The 24,187-nt window shown below is 46.8% G+C and overlaps 2 protein-coding genes across 4 annotated transcripts in view; both read left to right on the top strand.

Moving 5' to 3' along the window:
- Window positions 1-4,084, top strand: part of LOC110487114 (WD repeat domain phosphoinositide-interacting protein 1) — a 34,445-nt gene extending 30,361 nt beyond the window's left edge. Inside the window, exons 14-15 of one of the 3 annotated variants that reach the window (XR_005035660.1) lie at window positions 3,062-3,205; window positions 3,510-4,084. Coding sequence is in view for 2 of the 3 variants with exons in the window: in XM_036942035.1 (XP_036797930.1) it covers window positions 3,062-3,112 (51 nt within the window). In the remaining variant the exon portion in view is untranslated. Of the gene's footprint in view, window positions 1-3,061 lie in introns of all 3 variants that reach the window. The other 2 variants (XM_036942035.1, XM_036942034.1) reach the window with 2 other exon arrangements.
- A 5,987-nt stretch (window positions 4,085-10,071) lies between these two features.
- LOC110485326 (monocarboxylate transporter 7) lies at window positions 10,072-22,900 on the top strand. The gene is made up of 6 exons (XM_036942033.1): window positions 10,072-10,507; window positions 14,458-14,720; window positions 18,922-19,065; window positions 19,921-20,049; window positions 20,350-21,279; window positions 22,567-22,900. Exons 2-6 carry the CDS (start codon window positions 14,474-14,476, stop codon window positions 22,884-22,886), a joined length of 1,770 nt encoding a protein of 589 aa, XP_036797928.1. The 5' UTR covers window positions 10,072-10,507; window positions 14,458-14,473; the 3' UTR covers window positions 22,887-22,900.
- Window positions 22,901-24,187: the final 1,287 nt, after the last annotated feature.

Here is a 24,187-nt window from a genome sequence, read left to right as displayed (position 1 = left end):
TAGTTCCCTTCCCTACCCCTTATAACATTGGCCCAGTTAGCAAGGCCTCCACACTAACTCCTACAAAACATTGGGTTTAAATCCTACAGTATACACCGAGAGAACAAAACATTAGGAACATCTTCCTAACATTGAGTTTAACCAGGTCTCCTCCCCTTCATCTACACTGATTTGAAGTGGATTCAACAAGTGACATCAATAAGGGATCGTAGCTTTCACCTGGATTCCCCTGGTCAGTCTGTGTCGTGGAAAGAGCAGGTGTTCCTAATGTTTTGTTCAGTCAGTATATATATATATATATATATATACAGTAGGTTTTATAAGAAGTGTTGTAATGCTGACGGTTGTAATGGGTTTCACTCTGTGAATAACGGAATAACTTCAATACATAATTCCTCTCTTTAATGTGATTTTATAAGTGTTACCTTCTTATGATGACGTGTATAATGAATCAAATGGGGGTTTGAAAAGAACCGTTCAGATGTTTCGGCCGGGATTAAATTAGATCCTGGGTGATAGGCAGGAAATGTTCCCGCATTCGCGTGGATTCCATTTACAGGAAAACTCAATCGGATATTGCCTTTAAAAGTCACAATGCAGATAACCGGCGATCAGATTGAATCCTAGTTGCATGTGGCCAGTTCTGTTCGTGTAATAGTTATATTAATCCACTAGGGGGTGCTGTTGTCCCCGTGTGAGTTCCTATTGTTCAGTGCAACCTGTAAGCAAGTAGAAGTCGCTCCTAAGCACTGATCTAGGATCAGCATACTCCTGGCCAGTCCTGACCTTTACTATATGAAGGTTAAGCGCAATACTGGTCCTAGATCAGTGCATGAAGAGAAGATTCTATGTTGCTTTATTGGGTGTAGAGAGAGCCCATGATTCTCAATGTCTCTCCTCGGGGACGTTTCACAATGTTGTTGTAGCCCTGAACTAGCGCCTGATTTATAGTAGTCAAGTGCTCGTTGACCGGTTGTAGCATCAGGTGTGCTAGTTCTGGAACAGTTCAAATACATGGACAGGCTGGGGGTTGTCAAGGTTGTCGAGGAGAGGTTGTGATAATACATAGACAGGCTGGGGGTTGTCAAGGAGAGGTTGTGATAATACATGGACAGGCTGGGGGTTGCCGAGGAGAGGTTGTGATAATACATGGACAGGCTGGTGGTTGTCAAGGAGAGGTTGTGATAATACATGGACAGGCTGGGGGTTGTCGAGGAGAGGTTGTGATAATACATAGACAGGCTGGGGGTTGTCGAGGAGAGGTTGTGATAATACATGGACAGGCTGGGGGTTGCCGAGGAGAGGTTGTGATAATACATGGACAGGCTGGTGGTTGTCAAGGAGAGGTTGTGATAATACATGGACAGGCTGGGGGTTGTCGAGGAGAGGTTGTGATAATACATAGACAGGCTGGGGGTTGTCAAGGAGAGGTTGTGATAATACATGGACAGGCTGGGGGTTGTCAAGGAGAGGTTGTGATAATACATGGACAGGCTGGGGGTTGCCGAGGAGAGGTTGTGATAATACATGGACAGGCTGGGGGTTGCCGAGGAGAGGTTGTGATAATACATAGACAGGCTGGGGGTTGTCAAGGAGAGGTTGTGATAATACATAGACAGGCTGGGGGTTGTCAAGGAGAGGTTGTGATAATACATGGACAGGCTGGGGGTTGTCAAGGAGAGGTTGTGATAATACATGGACAGGCTGGGGGTTGCCGAGGAGAGGTTGTGATAATACATGGACAGGCTGGGGGTTGCCGAGGAGAGGTTGTGATAATACATGGACAGGCTGGTGGTTGTCGAGGAGAGGTTGTGATAATACATGGACAGGCTGGTGGTTGTCAAGGAGAGGTTGTGATAATACATGGACAGGCTGGGGGTTGTCGAGGAGAGGTTGTGATAATACATAGACAGGCTGGGGGTTGTCGAGGAGAGGTTGTGATAATACATGGACAGGCTGGGGGTTGTCGAGGAGAGGTTGTGATAATACATAGACAGGCTGGGGGTTGCCAAGGAGAGGTTGTGATAATACATGGACAGGCTGGGGGTTGTCGAGGAGAGGTTGTGATAATACATGGACAGGCTGGGGGTTGCCAAGGAGAGGTTGTGATAATACATGGACAGGCTGGGGGTTGTCGAGGAGAGGTTGTGATAATACATGGACAGGCTGGGGGTTGTCGAGGAGAGGTTGTGATAATACATGGACAGGCTGGTGGTTGCCGAGGAGAGGTTGGGAAAAGGCTGCCTATGTGATGCCCTACTAGTTTCTATGTCCTATTGAAATGAATGTCAACCTGTAGTTCTGTCACATTCTCTGAGAAGGGGAGCCGTGATACATGACCACGTGACCATACTACAATAACGATGTTGTTTTGAAACGTCTTGGCATGACTGTGTGTTTTATAAGGAATAAGGAGGTCTGTTTGTACACCTCTGTCTAGTCTGTCCCATGTGTCTGGTCCTAGAAAAACCTTGTCTAAGAGCATTAATCACAGGATTTATCTTAGTTAGTGGAGTGTTTTCTAAGCCCCCCCCCCCCCCACCACCCCTTGATGTTGATATTGGTAAAGGTGGACGTCTTTAGTCTCTCACAGTCGGGGTCAATTTCATTTCCATTCAGTCCGTTCAGGAATTACATTGAATTGACTGAGGTTCGCGTCCCAAATGTCACCCTATTCCCTATATAGTGCACTACTTTTGACTAGAGCCCTATGGCCAATGGCACCCTATTCCCTATATAGTGCACTACTTTTGACTAGAGCCCTATGGCCAATGGCACCCTATTCCCTATATAGTGCACTACTTTTGACTAGAGCCCTATGGCCAATGGCACCCTATTCCCTATATAGTGCACTACTTTTGACCCTGGTAGTTCACCATATAGCAAATAGGGCTCTGGTTAAAAGTAGTGCACTATATAGGGAATAGGGTGCCATTTGGGACTCAGCCTGATATGATATGGAAGGAACCTTAACCCTGTTATCTCTATTATAACAAGACTATGACCAAAAACCATTCAACCTGACCCCTGACCCCGGTCTGTTTTGGTGTTTTTTTGGTAGATAAATTGGTGCCGCGACGGAACTCGAGGTGGCCAGGGGCGTCGCCTGTGAGGGAAGGACAGGAGGACAGACAGACAGGTGTCTGTGGTACACGTTAGAACACACTGACACCTGGTCTGGAGCCACAGGCGGGAGGACAGACAGGTGTCTGTGGTACACGTTAGAACACACTGACACCTGGTCTGGAACCACAGGCGGGAGGACAGACAGACAGACAGGTGTCTGTGGTACACGTTAGAACACACTAACACCTGGTCTGGAACCACAGGCGGGAGGACAGACAGACAGACAGGTGTCTGTGGTACACGTTAGAACACACTAACACCTGGTCTGGAGCCACAGGCGGGAGGACAGACAGACAGACAGACAGGTGTCTGTGATACACGTTAGAACACACTAACACCTGGTCTGGAGCCACAGGCGGGAGGACAGACAGACAGACAGACAGGTGTCTGTGGTACACGTTAGAACACACTGACACCTGGTCTGGAACCACAGGACTTCCAGGGGAACCGTTACCCAGAGAGAGAGTCAGATAGAGAGGAACAGGAAAAGAGGGGGAAAAGATTCTCATTTTAGGGTGCTAAGTTATTTTTTTGAATTAAGTGATTTAAAATAAATAAATAATAATGATTTCTAATTGGGAGGGGGGGGGGCAGGACTGGGTGTTTGTGAACCGGTGTGTTACAGTCCTGGGTAAAATATATAATGTCAAACACTCAAATACCATTATGTCCTAAAAGGCACCCTATACCCTATTTAGTGCACTACTTTTGACAAGGCCCATAGGGCTCTGATCAAATGTAATGCACTATATAGGGAATATAGTGCAATTTGGTGCACAGTCCAGAGCTGTGCTTAGTTTAGTTCAGTGGTTCTCAACCCAGGAGTACTAGGAGAGGGTACTAGAGGGGGTACTAGAGAAGACTCATGAGACCATAGGCCTACTGGTCAAAATGCACATGAAGGGAGTACTTCAGGGGTACTCTGGGCAAAGCGAAATTTAGTTGGTGGCATACTAACTGGGTTTAGTGTTTCCTGTAAATTAGAACCAATGAAACCGATTTGAATATTCCCAAGAGGACAAACTCCAAACTAAATCAAGGTCACAGAGGCTCTGTCTCTGAGGGCACCTTGGAAGAGCAGTGGAAGTATTAGAGACCATGTGTGTGATCCGTCTGTGGTGTGAACAGACTCTCCTGTACCACGTGCATGACTGACATGTCGCAAATATTACCACGTTTTTTTTTTATAGCTACATACATTACTTGACAAAAAAAATATTTTATAATAGAATAATTAAATTGTTTAATTATAGCATCATCATAACTTTGTATTACGTTTGTTATTATTATTATTATTAACATGATGGTATTTAATCGTAAAGGAGATTAACAGTTTTTATGATGTTTATTTTGTTTTAAATCTGTGTATTTGGATGCATTGATACTTACTAAATGTTTACATGTACACCTCTTGGACACGAACCAGCAGGTCGTTTTCTATGTACGTCCCGATGATATCATTTGTAAAAGTGCGACGTTTTGCAGATTGCACGAGACCAAAAAAAAGAAACTACACAGAAACAAACAAATAAAGAAGTTGACTGAAGTAGGAATGGAATTATGCAAATCGCCTGACTTGAGTGGTTATTTATCTTTAATGGGGGAGGGAGAGGAGAGGGGAGAGGAGAGGGGAGGGAGAGGAGAGGAGAGGGAGAGGGAGGGGAGGGAGAGGAGAGGGGAGGGAGAGGGAGAGGGAGAGGGAGAGGGAGATGGAGAAGGAGAGGGGAGGAGAGGAGAGGAGAGGGAAGGGAGGGGAGAGAGGAAAGGGAGAGGAGAGGGAAGGGAGGGGAGGAAGGAAGGAAGGAATGTTTTGGACAGATGTTATATTATTAGACCACTGAGTCCACACACAGCCTTGGATGTAGTAGCCAATCTATCCTTGTATAGAATTTGCCACAGAACTAATATCAGCTTACCTAAACCTTAACCATTAGAGGGACACATATGACCTTAAATCAGCATCTGTGTTTACACAGGCAGCCAAATTCAGATATTTTTTAAAAACGAATTGGTATTTTGATCAATCACATCAGATCTTTCACAACAGACATTTTCAAAGCTTATCTGATTGGTCAAAAGACCAATTAGTGACAGAAAAAAAATCAGAATTGAGCTATGTAGAAAAGGCCTTCATATTTAGTCTTTCTGTAACTCCCAATCATGGCCAGTTGTGATACAGCCTGGAATCGAACCAGGGTCTGTAGTGACGCCTCTAGCACTGAGACGCAGTGCCTTAGACCGCTGCCCCACTCGGGAGTAGCAGTGTGTGGTTGATGGTGGTGAGGTGACAGGCCAATTAAGACAGCATCCATACTGATCTAGCCGGCAGCCTTGCAGTGATTTAAAATCCTTAAGAGTCCGTTGACGGACTAAGTAACATAATTTTAAAAATCCCCATCACAATCCGACAGTTTAAACTTGAGATATCAGTTGTTGTTTATTTGTAGTGGCTGAGCCTCAATCCATCACATCAGCCTGTCGGCCTTCCGCATCGGCAGTGGAAGGGGGCTGAGCCTCAATCCATCAAATCAGCCTGTCGACCTTCCGCATCGGCAGTGGAAGGGGGCTGAGCTACGACGGTGTCGGTGAGAGAATGAGACATCCCCAAAATCGGTCATCTCACAAAAGCATCTGTAGCTTCCGAACTAATATGACCCTTCTATGGAAAGGGGAGACTCTCCCAAACATGATGATGTTCTCCGTTTGACTCTACGACCCCCACAGGTATCACGGGACTCGTCTGAAGGTAAACCCATACAAACAAATGGAAGAAAGGAGAAAGTTTGGTGCCAACAAAAATAAGGGGTTAAATATGTGTCCAATATATATATATATATTATGAGGGATTAAGGACAAAATCCTGGACTGCTCCTACCAGGATTTCTTGAAAACCAGTGACTTTGGGTTAAATTACTGGAATTTTGCAACCCGATACGGCTAGGCCTTAGGTTAATAATGACCTGACTGTTGACTCATCAGTATTGCACTGCACATGCCACTGAGTCTGTTGAGAGAGAGAGGAACAGAGAGAGAGAGAGAGGAACAGAGAGAGAGAGAGGAACAGAGAGAGAGAGAGGAACAGAGAGAGAGAGGAACAGAGAGAGAGAGGAACAGAGAGAGAGAGAGAAGAGAGAGAGAGGAACAGAGAGAGAGAGGAACAGAGAGAGAGGAACAGAGAGAGAGAGATGAGAGAGAGAGGAACAGAGAGAGAGAGATGAGAGAGAGAGGAATAGAGAGAGAGAGAGGAACAGAGAGAGAGAGGAACAGAGAGAGAGAGGAGAGAGAGAGGAACAGAGAGAGAGAGAAGAGAAAGAGAGAGAAGAGAGAGAGGAACAGAGAGAGAGGAACAGAGAGAGAGAGAAGAGAGAGAGAGGAACAGAGAGAGAGAGGAACAGAGAGAGAGAGGAACAGAGAGAGAGAAGAGAGAGAGAGGCACAGAGAGAGAGAGGAACAGAGAGAGAGAGGAACAGAGAGAGAGAGGAACAGAGAGAGAGAAGAGAGAGAGAGGAACAGAGAGAGAGGAACAGAGAGAGGCACAGAGAGAGAGGAACAGAGAGAGAGGAACAGAGAGAGAGAGAGAAACAGAGAGAGAGAGGAACAGCGCAACAGAGAGAGAGAGAAGAGAGAGAGGAACAGCGAGAGAGGAACAGAGAGAGAGAAGAGAGAGAGAGGAACAGAGAGAGAGGAACAGAGAGAGAGGAACAGCGAGAGAGGAACAGAGAGAGAGAGGAACAGAGAGAGAGTCAGAGAGAGAGGAACAGAGAGAGAGGAACAGATAGAGAGAGGAACAGAGAGAGAGGAACAGATAGAGAGAGGAACAGAGAGAGAGGAACAGAGAGAGAGCGTCAGAGAGAGAGCGTCAGAGAGAGAGGAACAGAGAGAGAGGGACAGAGAGAGAGGAGCAGAGAGAGAGAGAGAGGAACAGAGAGAGGAACCGAGAAAGGAACCGAGAGAGGAACAGAGAGAGAGAGTCAGAGAGAGAGGAACAGAGAGAGAGTCAGATAGAGAGGTACAGAGAGAGAGGAACAGAGAGAGGTACAGAGAGAGAAGAGAGAGAGGAACAGAGAGAGAGAGGAACAGAGAGAGAGTGGAACAGAGAGAGAGGAACAGAGAGAGAGGTACAGAGAGAGAGAACAGAGAGAGAGAGTCAGAGAGAGAGGAACAGAGAGAGAGAGTCAGAGAGAGAGAGTCAGAGAGAGAGAGAGAGAGAGAGAGAAGCAGACAACCTAAGAAATTAACAACAATGACAAATGGTTTGATGAAGAATGGGACAAATGTACCCACTGTAGTCAGCAGATATTTAGGACACCTCGTGAGCTGTCCTAACCAGTTAACAGTTACCAGCAGGTGTCTTGATAATAGAAAAAAAATGCACCGAGTCAGTGGTTCCTGCGCCCCATGCTATTGCTTTGGAGTCGTTAAAAACACTGTTTTGATATTTCTGTTGTAATGTGATTAATCCATATATCGTGTAGACCTACCTACATGCAACAGTAGTCATTTTCTTTTGCGCTTTTGACAATTATTTCACACGACATGCCTAAATATATACTTACAACAACGAGGCTAGTAAAGAAATACGTTTTTCTTTCGTTTATTGAATAACCTAGATCATGTTATTTTAATGTAGCCCTTTGGAGCGCAACATCACGATGTTTAAAAAAAAAAGATGTCTAAATTGGTCAATTGAAGACATCTCATGTAACATTTGATTGTGTTCGATTAAAATTATAGACCTTTCAAACGTCGCATGCAACATGATCGGCAAGTGACTTAATTGATGCCTACTGTGTCAAACGCGATGTAGAGTTGTTAAACCGGTGAGAGACGAGTGTGTTGACATAACGGTATTATTTAAAAAAAAATCCGCTTTTAACAACCGTCACAATTGTAAAAATAAAAAAAAAGGTATTAAAAAGTGATCCATCCCAACATATTAGGCAATAATTAAGAGTAGGCAAAGCGATCTTGTCAGGCGAAAATTATATCACCGTTTTACCATTACAACATTTGATGTACAGTGTCCTTGTCTGAAGCGTGCTGTAGAGTTAACAGCTGGCGACGCCTCATTACGATTGGTTATTCCCCATCATTTGCAACAATGTCAATGAGCGTCATCGCTATATATCCTTTGCGGTACCTCAAACTGTCGTGATTACCAGCGGAGATCAACTTTTATAAATTGCTTTTTTACTCCTGGCTCAGAGTTTGTCTATGCAGTGTTTAAACGTTATCCTTAAATCTACTATGAGCTGGGAGTTTTTTGTTGTTGTTGTTGTTGTCGTAAAACAGGTTTAACGAGATTCCTAGGACTTTGAGATTCTTTATAGATAGGCTCCCAGACCTTAGGTTAGATGCACTATTATGGTTTCATTACCCAATCATGGTGTTTCGAGTTTTTCTATTGTAGATGTACAACGTGAAAGCATAGTGGGTGAATTTCCGCGAACAACTAAGAGCTTTGAAGCGCGAGGGTTTAACTTCTCCGCTGTTTTGGTCGCATAGTTACCGCGCTATGGGGGATGAAAGCCAACCCGTACAGATGCTGTGTGTAACCGTGTGATTATGAAGTCTTGCTTGAACATGATGTTCATCGCAATATCAGCGGTGCTGCTGGTGCAACGTGATTTCCCCTGACTACTTGGCGAGGGAGGGAATGGTTAGGTCAGCGGAGACAAGTGCATGGATCACTTTCATATTTTTCCTTAGGATGTATTTAAAAAAAAGTATACATTCTATAAACATTTAACAAGACTGGGTCAACAAAAGAGAACATATAGACATTCTGTGTGTGACCAGTCTTGTTCGTGTTCCCAACAGACCCTACACATCCCTGGTATATGATGCCATTGCTAATGCTGACTCAAATCACACAATCAATAGTATATTTTACAGTTCATCGGAATCTGAGGATTCCCACATTAAATACAGCAGGAATGGAATTAACCTAGCCTAGAGAACTAGGCTATAGGTTACACCGCGTACTTTTAGCGTTAGTCTATCATCTAGCCTGGTTGTGGCTCACTGCAACGTCATCTGAGGACAGGACAAAGGTCGTCACTAGTTAACACAACCACAGAGTCATACCACAACCCGCCTATTTCTACAATGTATCTTCTTAAAATCTGACGTATAACCCTAACATTAACCACACAGCTAACGTTATGCCTAACCTAACCTCAAATTAAGACCAAAAATGGCTGTGGTAACTAGTGACGACCCAAGAATGGTGTCTCTAACCTATAATACTGGGGCGGGGCCTATGATGACCCACTACCAACATTCACACAGGAAGGAACATCTATCCACGTGCATTGTTTAACTACCCTCACCCCTTGCTATTTCATATCAATTTCTGGCAGCAAAACACCGGTTAGATAAGTAAGTAAGTTGCGATATTAAATGTTGTATAAGTGAGTATTGTTTTGGCTCAGAACTGGAATAAACCTGTTCCACCCAGACAGGGAGTCTCTGTCCGCATGTGCGCTCCTGGAAAGGCTGTTTCATCAGTCGGCTCCCCAAAGAGCGCGCTCTCGACAAAAACTCGAGAGTAGACTACGTCACTGAAGTGAAGGAGCCACCAAAGCAGGCATAGGTTTACCAGTTAAAATACATATAACCGCTATTTATTAATTTGCCTAAAATGTAAAGGGAATGTATGCGTGTTACTCTGTTTTTTAAAAATTCATACAATAATAAGAGAGAGATGGATATAATTTATTTGTCTTCAATTTAAGGGGCTTTATTGACATTGGAAACATATGTTTACATTGTCAAAGCAAGTGAAATATATAATAGTATTATAATATACATCCAGCAGGCTACTTTTCTCCACGTAGGCGTAGGCCTACAGACTACTTCACAGATCTAATGGTAATTGAAGTGTGACAACGCTCAGTATCGTGGAAGCGTAACGCAGGGATGCGCGCTCTTGAGAAAAAGGCTACAGCAGTATTTGCGCGCCCCCGCTTGAAGACCGGCTCGAGCCGGTGGGCTATAAAGAGCCGACGGAACAGTAAGGAAATAAGGAAACGGTTGATTTACTTTAACAGAAGACACAGATGTGTTTTAGGCATTCAAGAAAGAGAGGACAGATACAGTAACCAGGGTAACATAATAAGCTATGATTCTCCTTGTGGATCGGACAAGACATTTTTTTTTACATCATGCTTAAAACGAGGTTGCTTTAGTCCAGAACATCGATTCGTCTGATCGGAAGCGGAAGAGACAGAGCTGGTCGACTACCGTTATAGGGAGAACATAGAAATAACATACCGATAAACTAGCTGCTCATTTGACCATTAAAACCTGTTCGTTATATTCGACAGTCGACTATTCTGTGTCGATCACTTTTCCGACTAGACTGATCGTCGCTCTGTTGGTAAGTATTTTATATTTCAACAGTGAACTCACTCACCCACCCTATGTGAACAACTCACTCAGCTGCCAAGCGAGCTGTGATGCTCACTGCTTAGTGGAGCTCCGAGGCCAGGGCGTTGCTTAGGGATGCCTTACCAGTAGTAGCCTAAGGGGTTTCAAACTGGGGTCCGCGACCCCCTACGGGTCCGCGGAGGTACTGCAGGGCTTCCGCTATGTTTTTTTTTTAAATATATATTTTTGGAGATTTTGGTAGGTGTTAAATAACTACTTTATGAATATCGCTAGCTGCAACAGAATACTACCACAGTGGATACCATTTGTATGTCTTTGCGTCTAGTATGAAGGGAGTTAGAGTTAGAGGTGGTTTTATGAGCCAATGCTAACTGAGACAACGCTAACTAGCTTTAGCACAATGACTGAAAGACTTTAGGAACATTTAGCGTGCTAGCTGTTACTGTTCATCTGACTCTGGGGAGGTAGTTAAAGGGCTGCATTGTCAAAATCTCGAACTAACCTTTAATATTTTGAGGAAATTACACTAATTGGAGCTAATTACAGGTTTTTTTTTCTGTATAGAAAACTCTTAGGTGGGCCATTCAAGTGGTCATTTTCGGGATGAAAAAAAAAGTTTGTGTCAAACTTAAAACGACTTAAACCAGATAGAAAACATGCAGAAAAGATATTGACCTATACATATGTTTATATATATATATATATATATATATATATATATATATATATATATATATATATATATATATATTATAAAAAAAATAAATAATATACCATCTTTGAGAACTAACAATCGAATAAAAGCAAGAGAGTCAGGGAGAATCAAACATCCCATAAACTGGGCAGTCAGGTCCCATGCCCATTGGTTTAGTTAGAATGTTTGAGCAGAGGAACAAAGCATTTGCCATGGCAACATGCATAGAATTGCAGAAAATGATCTTTAAAACGACAACATTTTCTCTACGCCGACCGAGACACCTTTCTACCCAATAGACTATGTTAGAGTTAACTCTTCCTCTTCCAATGAACTGTGGGGGGTTCAAAATAATGAAACTATCGACCAAATCTATTCATTTTAAAATGTTGAGTACTTCTACTTGCCATTATAATTCACCTGATGACAAGATGTGAATCATTTTTTTGTTGCTAACATATGATGGGGGTCCCTGGGTCTGGGAGGGGGTCCCTGGGTCACCAGTTTACCTGGGAGGGGGTCCCTGGGTCGCCAGTTTACCTGGGAGGGGGTCCCTGGGTCTGGGTCACCAGTTTGCCTGGGAGGGGGTCCCTGGGTCTGGGAGGGGGTCCCTGGGTCTGGGTCGCCAGTTTACCTGGGAGGGGGTCCCTGGGTCTGGGTCACCAGTTTGCCTGGGAGGGGGTCCCTGGGTCTGGGTCACCAGTTTACCTAGGAGGGGGTCCCTGGGTCACCAGTTTACCTGGGAGGGGGTCCCTGGGTCTGGGTCACCAGTTTACCTGGGAGGGGGTCCCTGGGTCGCCAGTTTGCCTGGGAGGGGGTCCCTGGGTCTGGGTCACCAGTTTGCCTGGGAGGGGGTCCCTGGGTCGCCAGTTTGCCTGGGAGGGGGTCCGTGGGTAAGAGAAGTTTGAAAACCCCTGGCCTAGGCTAGTAGATAAACCATGTAGAAATCTCAAATTCTCTCAGGAGTTAGTTGGGGTCTTGCAGTAACACGTTGGCACAGTGTGTCACCAAAGAGAGTACGGTGTCACACTCAGGACCGAGCTAGATCTCTGCAATGCTGAAAAGACGAGCCGCAGGTCAGATCTGGTCCTGTTGCTGGGGTTGACACCATCCTTCCAGCCAGTAGACTACAGTCTGTCCTGCACTGCACTATGTGCCCATAGAGAAGTCCAAGTTCACTGTTCAGAGATGAACGAGAGCGGATACAAAGTTGCTATAGTGACGGTGTATAACGTTGTTACATCAACGTTGTTACATTGTATCAAGTGCAGTTGTTTCAGCTCAGTGGGAACGTGGGCCACCACCTGTTAGCAGCCCAAGGAACATGGTAGAGGAGACAGGGGTTTGAATTAGGAAGGGCTTGCCTTCCACACGGACCGGTTTCAGCCATATTGGTATTTATGATCCAGAAACATGTATTTTTCATGCGTGTGGATCCTGTAACTATAGCTACAGATTGGTCTGCTATAGATTACAATAGTGGATTTTCCTCCTAATCTAAATACATGTTATTATCATGCAGTTGAGATAACAGGGGAGATCACACATAAACAGAGTTTCTCAGCTCTGTGATACACACACACACACACACACACACACACACACACACACACACAATAATAACATATAAAACAGTCAGTCTATGAACCAGCCCCATATAAAACAGTCTATGAACCAGCCCCATATAAAACAGTCAGTCTACGAACCAGCCCCATATAAAACAGTCAGTCTACGAACCGGCCCCATATAAAACAGTCAGTCTACGAACCAGCCCTATATAAAATAGTCAGTCTATGAACCAGCCCCATATAAAACAGTCAGTCTACGAACCAGCCCCATATAAAACAGTCAGTCTATGTACCAGCCCCATATAAAACAGTCAGTCTATGAACCAGCCCCATATAAAACAGTCAGTCTATGAACCAGCCCCATATAAAACAGTCAGTCTACGAACCAGCCCCGTATAAAACAGTCAATCTATGAACCAGCCCCATATGAAACAGTCAGTCTATGAACCAGCCCTATATAAAACAGTCAGTCTATGAACCAGCCCCATATAAAACAGTCAGTCTACGAACCAGCCCCATATAAAACAGTCAGTCTATGAACCAGCCCCATATAAAACAGTCAGTCTATGAACCAGCCCCATATAAAACAGTCAGTCTATGAACCAGCCCCATATAAAACAGTCAGTCTATGAACCAGCCCCATATAAAACAGTCAGTCTATGAACCAGCCCCATATAAAACAGTCAGTCTATGAACCAGCCCCATATAAAACAGTCTATATTTTGGATAGAGCTATAGTAGTATTAAGACACCAGCTGGATCAGCTGGTAGATTATATCATCTTTGTTTTGTTTTCAGTTCAGAATCAGATGGAACAAGAGAAGACCAGAACAGAGAGAGATAGAAATGTATAGAGAGAACGAGAGTGGGGATGGTGGGGGTGAAGCTTAAGGCTCATATCTGAACTCTGATTCAAACTTAAGCAAACAAAAGATGTTATGAGAACGCCCTTAAATCTCACCAGCCCACTATATGCTCTCGTGTGTCTTTCCTCTGGCTGTGTTCCTTTATATGTGCCAGGTCTGGAGGATATGGTTATTGTGTGTGTGTGTGTGTGTGTATGCCTGCATGCCAGTATCTCTGTCTCTTTCCCTCTAAGTGGATACATACACTGAGTGTACAAAACATTAAGAACACCTTCCTAATATTGAGTTTAACCTGGTCTCCTCCCCTTCATCTACACTGATTGAAGTGGATTTAACAAGTGACATTAATAAGGGATCATATCTTTCACCTGGATTCACCTGGTCAGTCTATGTCATGGACAGACAGGTGTTCTTAATGTTTTGTACACTCAGTATACATACACTATTTTCTACATTGTAGAATAACAGTGAAGACATCAAACCTATGAAAGAACACATATGGAATCATGTAGTAACCAAAAAAGTGTTAAGCACATCATAATAGATTGTAGATTCTTCTTTTCAGCAATTGGACCGTGAAGACCTGATTCACGCAGTCTCCTCTGAACACTTGATGTTTTCTGAGGTGCAGTTAATTGCCGAATTCTGAGGCTGGTAACTCTAATGAACTTATCCTCTGCAGCAGAGGTAACTCTCTGGGTCTTCCTTTCCTGTGGCGGTCCTCAACGAAAGCCAGTTTCATCACAGCACTCGACTACACTTGGAAAAACTTTAAAACTTTAAAAGTTGACTCTCTGTCCCTCTCTCCCAGGTGCTCAGACCCAGCCATGCGGGGGTTAAAGTCAGCGGTGCGGGGGTCCGGGGGGTGCGGGGGTCCATGTGTGTACGAGGCGGTGCCAGACGGGGGCTGGGGCTGGGCGGTGGCCGTGGCCTTCTTCTTCGTTGAGGTGTTTACCTACGGGACCATCAAGTCTCTGGGGGTGTTCCTCGAGGACCTCATGACAGAGTTTGGGGAGAGCAACAGCAGAGTATCCTGGGTCATCGCAATCTGTGTCTTCATCCTCACATTCACAGGTGGGTCAGAGAGCCTCTTAGTCATCATAATCACAGGTGGGTCAGAGAGCCTCTTAGTCGTCATAATCACAGGTGGTTCAGAGAGCCTCTTAGTCATCATAATCACAGGTGGGTCAGAGAGCCTCTTAGTCATCATAATCACAGGTGGTTCAGAGAGCCTCTTAGTCATCATAATCACAGGTGAGTCAGAGAGCCTCTTAGTCGTCATAATCACAGGTGGGTCAGAGAGCCTCTTAGTCGTCATAATCACAGGTGAGTCAGAGAGCCTCTTAGTCATCATAATCACAGGTGAGTCAGAGAGCCTCTTAGTCATCATAATCACAGGTGGTTCAGACAGAGCATCTTAATCACAGGTGGTTCAGACAGAGCATCTTAATCACAGGTGGGTCAGAGAGCCTCTTAGTCGTCATAATCACAGGTGAGTCAGAGAGCCTCTTAGTCATCATAATCACAGGTGGGTCAGAGAGCCTCTTAGTCGTCATAATCACAGGTGAGTCAGAGAGCCTCTTAGTCATCATAATCACAGGTGGTTCAGACAGAGCATCTTAATCACAGGTGGTTCAGAGAGCCTCTTAGTCATCATAATCACAGGTGAGTCAGAGAGCCTCTTAGTCATCATAATCACAGGTGGTTCAGACAGAGCATCATAATCACAGGTGGTTCAGACAGAGCATCTTAATCACAGGTGGGTCAGAGAGCCTCTTAGTCGTCATAATCACAGGTGGTTCAGACAGAGCATCTTAATCACAGGTGGGTCAGAGAGCCTCTTAGTCGTCATAATCACAGGTGGTTCAGACAGAGCATCTTAATCACAGGTGGGTCAGAGAGCCTCTTAGTCATCATAATCACAGGTGGTTCAGACAGAGCATCTTAATCACAGGTGGGTCAGAGAGCCTCTTAGTCGTCATAATCACAGGTGGTTCAGACAGAGCATCTTAATCACAGGTGGGTCAGAGAGTCTCTTAGTCATCATAATCACAGGTGGGTCAGAGAGCCTCTTAGTCGTCATAATCACAGGTGGGTCAGAGAGCCTCTTAGTCGTCATAATCACAGGTGGGTCAGAGAGCCTCTTAGTCATTATAATCACAGGTGGGTCAGAGAGCCTCTTAGTCATCATAATCACAGGTGGGTCAGAGAGCCTCTTAGTCGTCATAATCACAGGTGGGTCAGAGAGCCTCTTAATCGTCATAATCACAGGTGGGTCAGAGAGCCTCTTAGTCATCATAATCACAGGTGGGTCAGAGAGCCTCTTAGTCGTCACATTCACAGGTGAGTCAGAGAGCCTCTTAGTCATCATAATCACAGGTGGGTCAGAGAGCCTCTTAGTCATCATAATCACAGGTGGGTCAGAGAGCCTCTTAGTCGTCATAATCACAGGTGGGTCAGAGAGCCTCTTAGTCATCATAATCACAGGTGGGTCAGAGAGCCTCTTAGTCGTCATAATCACAGGGGGGTCAGAGAGCCTCTTAGTCATCATAATCACAGGTGGGTCAGAGAGCCTCTTAGTCGTCATAATCACAGGTGCGTCAGAGAGCCTCTTAGTCGTCATAATCACAGGTGAGTCAGAGAGCCTCTTAGTCATCATAATCACAGGTGGTTCAGACAGAGCATCTTAATCACAGGTGGGTCAGAGAGCCTCTTAGTCATCTTAATCACAGGTGGGTCAGAGAGCCTCTTAGTCGTCATAATCACAGGTGGGTCAGAGAGCCTCTTAGTCATCATAATCACAGGTGGGTCAGAGAGCCTCTTAGTCATCATAATCACAGGTGGTTCAGAGAGCCTCTTAGTCGTCATAATCACAGGTGAGTCAGAGAGCCTCTTAGTCGTCATAATCACAGGTGGGTCAGAGAGCCTCTTAGTCATCATAATCACAGGTGGGTCAGAGAGCCTCTTAGTCATCATAATCACAGGTGGGTCAGAGAGCCTCTTAGTCGTCATAATCACAGGTGAGTCAGAGAGCCTCTTAGTCATCATAATCACAGGTGGGTCAGAGAGCCTCTTAGTCGTCATAATCACAGGTGGTTCAGACAGAGCATCTTAATCACAGGTGGGTCAGAGAGCCTCTTAGTCGTCATAATCACAGGTGGTTCAGACAGAGCATCTTAATCACAGGTGGGTCAGAGAGCCTCTTAGTCATCATAATCACAGGTGGTTCAGACAGAGCATCTTAATCACAGGTGGGTCAGAGAGCCTCTTAGTCATCATAATCACAGGTGGTTCAGACAGAGCATCTTAATCACAGGTGGGTCAGAGAGCCTCTTAGTCGTCATAATCACAGGTGGTTCAGGGAGAGCCTCTTAAAACCTCGTAAGGATCTCTTAAAGTGCCAATCCCTTTAGTGGGATCGATTTGACAACATCCGGTGAAATTACAGAGCGCCAAATTCAAACTACAGAAATATCCAACATTCAACATTCACGAAAATATAAGTGTCATACATTAAAATAAAGCTTAACTTCTTGTTAATCCATCCGCTGTGTCAGATTTCAAAAAGGCTTTACGGTGAAAGCAAACCATGAATCTGTCCTACTCACTGAACTGTGTCAATCAACTACTTCATTAAATAGTGTATAAGGTAAATGACAAACATGTCTATAGTAAAACTAACAGTCCTCTTCCCCCTCTCTCTCCCTCTCTCCTCTTCCTCTCTTCTCTCTCCCCTCTCCTTTTCCCCCTCTCTCTCCTCTCTCCCCCTCTCTCCTCTTCCCCCTCTCTTCTCTCTCCCCCTCTCTCCTCTTCTCCCTCTCTTCTCTCTCCCCCTCTCTCCCTCTCTCTCCTCTTCCCCCTCTCTCCTCTTCTCCCTCTCTTCTCTCTCCCCCTCTCTCCTCTTCCCCCTCTCTTCTCTCTCCCCCTCTCTCCTCTTCTCCCTCTCTTCTTTCTCCCCCTCTCTCCTATTCCCCCTCTCTCTCCTCTTCCCCCTCTCTCCTCTTCTCCCTCTCTTCTCTCTCCTCTTCCCCCTCTCTTCTCTTCTCCCTCTCTTCTCTCTCCCCCTCTCTCCTCTTCCCCCTCTCTCCTCTTCTCCCTCTCTTCTCTCTCCCCCTCTCTCCTCTTCCCCCTCTCCCTCTCTCTCCTCTCTCCCCCTCTCTTCTCTCTCCCCCTCTCTTCTCTTCTCCCTCTCTTCTCTCTCCCCCTCTCTCCTCTTCCCCCTCTCTCCTCTTCTCCCTCTCTTCTCTCTCCCCCTCTCTCCTCTTCCCCCTCTCTTCTCTCTCCCCCTCTCTCCTCTTCTCCCTCTCTCTCCTCTTCCCCCTCTCCCTCTCTCTCCTCTCTCCCTCTCTCTCCTCTCTCCCCCTCTCTTCTCTCTCCCCCTCTCTCCTCTTCCCCCTCTCTTCTCTCTCCCCCTCTCTCCTCTTCTCCCTCTCTCTCCTCTCTCCTCTTCCCTCTCTCCTCTCTCCCCCTCTCTCCTCTTCTCCCTCTCTCTCCTCTTCCCCCTCTCCCTCTCTCTCCTCTTCCCCCTCTCTCTCCCCCTCTCCCTCTCTCTCCTCTTCCCCCCCTCTCTCTCCCTCTCTCCTCTTCCCCCTCTCTCTCCCTCTCTCCCTCTCTCCTCTCCCCCCTCTCTCTCCTCTTCCTCCTCTCTCTCTCTCCCCTTCCCTCTCTCTCTCCCTCTCTCTCCTCTTCCCCCTCTCTCTCCCTCTCCCCCTCTCTCTCCTCTCCCCCTCTCTCTCCTCTCCCTCTCCCCTTCCCTCTCTCTCCTCTCTCCCCCTCTCTCCTCTCTTCCCCCCTCTCCTCTTCCCCCCTCTCCTCTTCCCCCTCTCTCTCCTTCCTCCCCTCTCTCTCTCCCTCTCTCTCCTCTCCCCCTCTCTCCTCTTCCCCCTCTCTCTCCTCTCCCCCTCTCTCCCTCTCTCTCCCCCTCTCTCTCCCCCTCTTCCTCTCTCTCCTCTTCCCCCTCTCTCTCCTCTCCCCCCTCTCTCTCCTCTCCCTCTCTCTCCTCTTCCCCCTCTCTCTCCCCTTCCCTCTCTCTCCTCTCTCCCCCTCTCTCCTCTCTTCCCCCCTCTCCTCTTCCCCCCTCTCCTCTTCCCCCTCTCTCTCCTTCCTCCCCTCTCTCTCCCCCTCTCCCTCTCTCTCCTCTCCCCCTCTCTCTCCTCTTCCCCCTCTCTCTCCTCTCCCCCTCTCTCCCTCTCTCTCCCCCTCTTCCTCTCTCTCCTCTTCCCCCTCTCTCTCCTCTTCTCCCTCTCTCTCCCCCCCTCTCTCTCTCCCCCTCCAGCCCCTCTGTCCTCGGTGCTCAGTAACCGGTTTGGGTACCGTCCCGTAGTGATGTTGGGGGGTTTTCTGGTCAGTCTGGGTACCATCAGCTCTGCTTTCGTCTCCTCCATCAACGAGATGTACGTCACCATCGGCATCGTCTCAGGTAACGATCTAACTACTTTATACACACACACACACACACACACACACACAATATCTGAAAAGATCTGAATGAAACAAGGGACTCCTAGCAGTGCATGAGGCTGACTGATCGATGTCTGTCTCTTCCAGACCCGGCCTGTGTTTGTTGGGTAAAAACTCCCCACTGTCAAAGCTGTATTCAGTTCAGATCGAAAGATACGAATGAAACGTGTCAGTGAGGCCTAAACTCCCCCCATCTTGAGTCTGTAGGACAGATTTACACAACAGAAATATAACAATTCCCCAAAATTGTCCAAAATAAACCAATATTTCCTTTCAGATCTGATCCAAATAACTTTTCTTTTACAGAACGAAGCACTGCTAGCTGTCCCACTAAATAACTCTTCACCTTCCTTTAAAACAGACAGCAGCTTAACTTAACAACCTCTGTCTTCTCTCTTCTTGTCTTTGTTCTTTAACTACGTCCTCTTTCAGCAGTCACCACCACGACAAGCCCGAGGTGACCTATCAACCCTGACCTCTTGACATCAGGGTGACCTGTCAACCCTGACCTCTGACCTCTGACCCCTGACCTTGCTGCAGTGCCCGTGGCTGTCACACCCCTCTGTGTGTCCCTCTGCTGGACCAATGATGTGTATATATATATCTGAGACATGGGACTGAAACGTGAAACCGTCAGCAGCATTTTACACAGTGACTGTATTCACGCTGTAAACGTTATGTGACATGATCTTGATGACAAAAGGTACTTCCTGTAATCCGTGTTTTCATGTGGTTTGGTTTCTTGTTACTCATGTGATTTCCAGATTGCGTGTATATACAATAACAGGTGTTTGTGGTTTTGTAATGTGTCCAGGTCTGGGGTACTGCCTGACCTTCCTGCCCACCATCACCATCCTGTCCCAGTACTTCAACAGGAGGAGGTCCCTGGTCACCGCTCTGGCCTCCTCAGGGGAGTCCTTTGCCATGTTTGTCTTCGCACCAGGTACGTTGCGGTTTCATGTGTGTCCCAAATTGCACCCTATTCCCTATATAGTGCACTACTTTGGTCCAGGGCCCAATGATACCCTATTCCCTACATAGTGCACTACATTTGACCAGGGCCCATAGGGTGTAGGGTGCTATATAGGGAATAGGGTGCCATTTCATACACAGACTAATGAATCTCAAAAGGCAGATATAGTGACTGATACTGTTCTATAAATAATACCTGAAACATTGTGGAGGTAAAGAAACAGGACATTTAAATGTTTCTAACAGTCATTTAACTTCTCCTCCTCTGCAGCCTTCATGGCCTTGAAGGAGATCATCGGCTGGCGCCACTGCCTCATTGTCATCGGTCTCATGCAGGCCTCCGTGATTGGCTGCGGCGCTCTGCTTCGACCAATCATCATCAGACCTGACCAGGAAGTGTCAGGGGAGGTGTCCAATAAGGAGAAGCTGTCCGTTAAGCTGCAGACGGTCTACGAGCTGGAGAATGAGGACACCGAGACCAACGTTAGCTCGGGGGAGTCTGAGGACTCGGGGGATTCTGGGGTCACCTCTCTGTCCGCCTCCAGTGCTGACCTCCGGGCCACCACAGCCGCACAGGACCCCTCAGAGACCCGGGCCCTCATGGAGGACCAGGGGGAGAAGAACCAGGGGGGACAGGCAGCCCTTGGAACCCCACTGAATCAGCTGGAGGCTGGGGAGAAAGAGCAGGGTGAGGTGGGTCCCCTTGTCCAACCCTCCAGACCTAAACTTCTAGACTTTTCTGTGTTGAAAGATGGAGCGTTCATCTGCTACTCTCTGTTCGGTCTCTTCGCCACGCTGGGGTTCTTCGCCCCGTCGCTCTACATCATAGAGCTCAGTAAGAGCCGCGGCGTCCACCCAGAGAAGGCGGCCTACATGCTCTCTGTAATGGCGGTGTCCGAGGTCTGCGGGCGCCTGTCCATCGGGGTCATTTTAAACAAGGTGCGGATGCGTAAGACCCAGGTGCTTCTGGGATGTGTAGTTCTGCTGTGTCTGGTGCTGCTTGCCTTCACCCAGGTGACTGAGTTCTGGGGCCTGGCAGCCTGCTGCTGCCTCTATGGCTTCCTGATGGGCACCGTGGGCTCTACACACATCCCCATGCTGGCGGAGGACGACGTGGTGGGCATAGACAGGATGCCCTCGTCCGTGGGGGTCTATGTGTGTATCCAGAGCTTTGCTGGGTTGGCCGGACCACCACTGGGGGGTAAGAGACTCTAGATGGTTAACTCTGTCTGGATCTTAGTCTTCTCTCTCTCTCTCTCCGTTACTCCCTCTCTCCGTTACTTCCTCTCTCCCTTTCTTCTTCTCTCCCTCTCTCCGTTACTCCCTCTCTCCGTTACTCCCTCTCTGTTACTCCCTTTCTTCTTCTCTCCCTCTCTCCGTTACTCCCTCTCTCCGTTACTCCCTCTCTGTTACTCCCTTTCTTCTTCTCTCCCTCTCTCCGTTACTCCCTCTCTCCGCTACTCCCTCTCTCCCTTTCTTCTTCTCTCCCTCTCTCCCTCTCTCTGTTACTCCCTCCTCTCCCTCTCTCCGTTACTCCCTCTCTCCCTCTCTTCGTTACTCCCTCTCTCCGTTACTCCCTCACTCCCTCTCTCCCTTTCTTCTTCTCTCCCTCTCTCCGTTACTCCCTCTCTCCCTTTCTTCTTCTCTCCCTCTCTCCGTTACTCCCTCTCCCTGTTACTTCCTCTCTCCCTTTCTTCTTCTCTCCCTCTCTCCGTTACTCCATCTCTCCCTCTCTCCGTTACTCCCTCTCTCCATCTCTCCCTCTCTCCGTTACTCCCTCTCTCCGCTACTCTCTCTCTTCCTCTCTCCCTCTCTTCATTACTCCCTCTCCATCTATCTCTCTCCCTCTCTTTGTTACTCTCTCGCTCTCCCTCTCTGTCTTTGCCTCTCTCCATCTCTCCCTCTCTGTCTTTCCCTCTCTCCATCTCTCCCTCTCTCTCTTTCCCTCTCTCCATCTCTCCCTCTCTGTCTTTCCCTCTCTCCATATCTCCCTCTCTCTGTCTTTCCCTCTCTCCATCTCTTCCCTCTCTCCGTCTTTCCCTCTCCGTCTCTCCCTCTCTCCGTCTCTCCCTCTCTCCGTCTTTCCCTCTCTCCGTCTTTCCCTCTCTCCATCTCTCCGTCTTTCCCTCTCTCCGTCTCTCCGTCTTTCCCTCTCTCCGTCTTTCCCTCTCTCCATCTCTCCCTCTCTCCGTCTTTCCCTCTCTCCGTCTCTCCCTCTCTCCGTCTTTCCCTCTCTCCGTCTCTCCCTCTCTCCGTCTTTCCCTCTCTCCATCTCTCCCTCTCTCCCTCTCTCCATCTCTCCCTCTCTCCGTCTCTCCCTCTCTTCGTTACTCCCTCTCTGAATATCTTTCTTTGTGAATCCTTTCATTGTCTGTCTGTAATCCTCTTTTGAACCCATCTAGAAGGTTTTGATTGCTGCTGCACCAACCTGATGATCTTCAAGGGTCTTGGCAGATCTCTGACGTTGCCTCCTGTGTTTTCTCCCCAGGCCTGTTGGTGGACAAGACCCAGAACTATGGCTCAGCCTTCTACTCCTGTGCTGTGGGAATGGGCCTGGGCGCCATCTTCCTCGCCATGGTGGGGCCTGCCAAGTCTGGCCTCTGCCACCGCGGGAAGACGAGAAAACAGGAGGAGGAGGAGGAAGGAGAGGAGGAAGGAGGAGAGGAGAGAGGAGGAGAGGAGAGAGGAGGAGAAGAGGAGGAGAAGGTTTCTCAGGACAGTGGATCAACAGATTATCTAGATGTTGATCTGGTTGAGGAGACCAGTCCGGCTAAATGGTCCCCAAAACAGGAGACCAACGCGGTCTGAACGTGGTTGAATAGCTAAGACAGAACCACAACCAGGTCTCCTTTGGATCTTCTGAACTCAATGGGACGACCTGGTTCAATATAAATACATGACAGCGTTTTGCCGACCGCTGCCTGACTGACCGACCAAGGAGAACCTTGACCACTCCATACTCACAGGTGGTTAGAATGGAGAACAAACACTCAACCATCTAGCAAATAAGAGAACACACACGCTGTCAAACATGCTACTGAGAGACTGAGTGCTGGACAATCACCTCTGTGGTACAGAATGTACACACACACACACACACACACACACACACACACACTGTCAACATGCTACTGAGAGACTGAGTGCTGGACAATCACCTCTGTGGTACAGAATGTATACACACACACACACACACACACACACAGCTTTGACCTGTTCACCCTCTCAGATGTCATTCACATACACTTGCATTGCAGCGAACAACTGTCTTAGGTGCATTCCTATTGACCAAGTCTCTCTCCTCAGAGTCAACCAAACTCCATGCATGGCTGAGACACAGGCTTTTAACATGATTACCACTCTGTCAGTAGTTGATATAACCATGATATGACCTCTGTTCATAGTTATAACCATGATATAACCTCTCAGGTTCATAGTTATAACCATTATATGACCTCTCTGTTCATAGTTATAACCATGATATGACCTCTCAGGTTCATAGTTATAACCATGATATGACCTCTCGGGTTCATAGTTATAACCATGATATGACCTCTCGGGTTCATAGTTATAACCATGATATGACCTCTCTGTTCATAGTTATAACCATGACATGACCTCTCTGTTCATAGTTATAACCATGATATGACCCCTCTGTTCATAGTTCTAACCATGATATGACCTCTCTCTTCAGTAATATCCATGACATGACCTCTCTGTTCAGTTATATCCATGACATGACCTCTCGGGTTCATAGTTATAACCATGATATGACCTCTCGGGTTCATAGTTCTAACCATGATATGACCTCTCGGGTTCATAGTTCTAACCATGATCTTACCTCTCGGGTTCATAGTTATAACCATGATATGACCTCTCGGGTTCATAGTTATAACCATGATATGACCTCTCAGGTTCATAGTTATAACCATGACATGACCTCTCGGGTTCATAGTTATAACCATGATATGACCTCTCTGTTCATAGTTATAACCATGATATGACCTCTCTCTTTAGTAATATCCATGACATGACCTCTATGTTCATAGTTCTAACCATGACATGACCTCTCTGTTCAGTTATATCCATGACATGACCTCTCTGTTCAG

Source organism: Oncorhynchus mykiss, chromosome 13 (assembly GCF_013265735.2).
Source record: "Oncorhynchus mykiss isolate Arlee chromosome 13, USDA_OmykA_1.1, whole genome shotgun sequence".
In the NCBI taxonomy this organism is placed as follows: Eukaryota; Metazoa; Chordata; class Actinopteri; order Salmoniformes; family Salmonidae; genus Oncorhynchus; species Oncorhynchus mykiss.
This window is presented reverse-complemented; position numbering and strand designations above follow the sequence as displayed.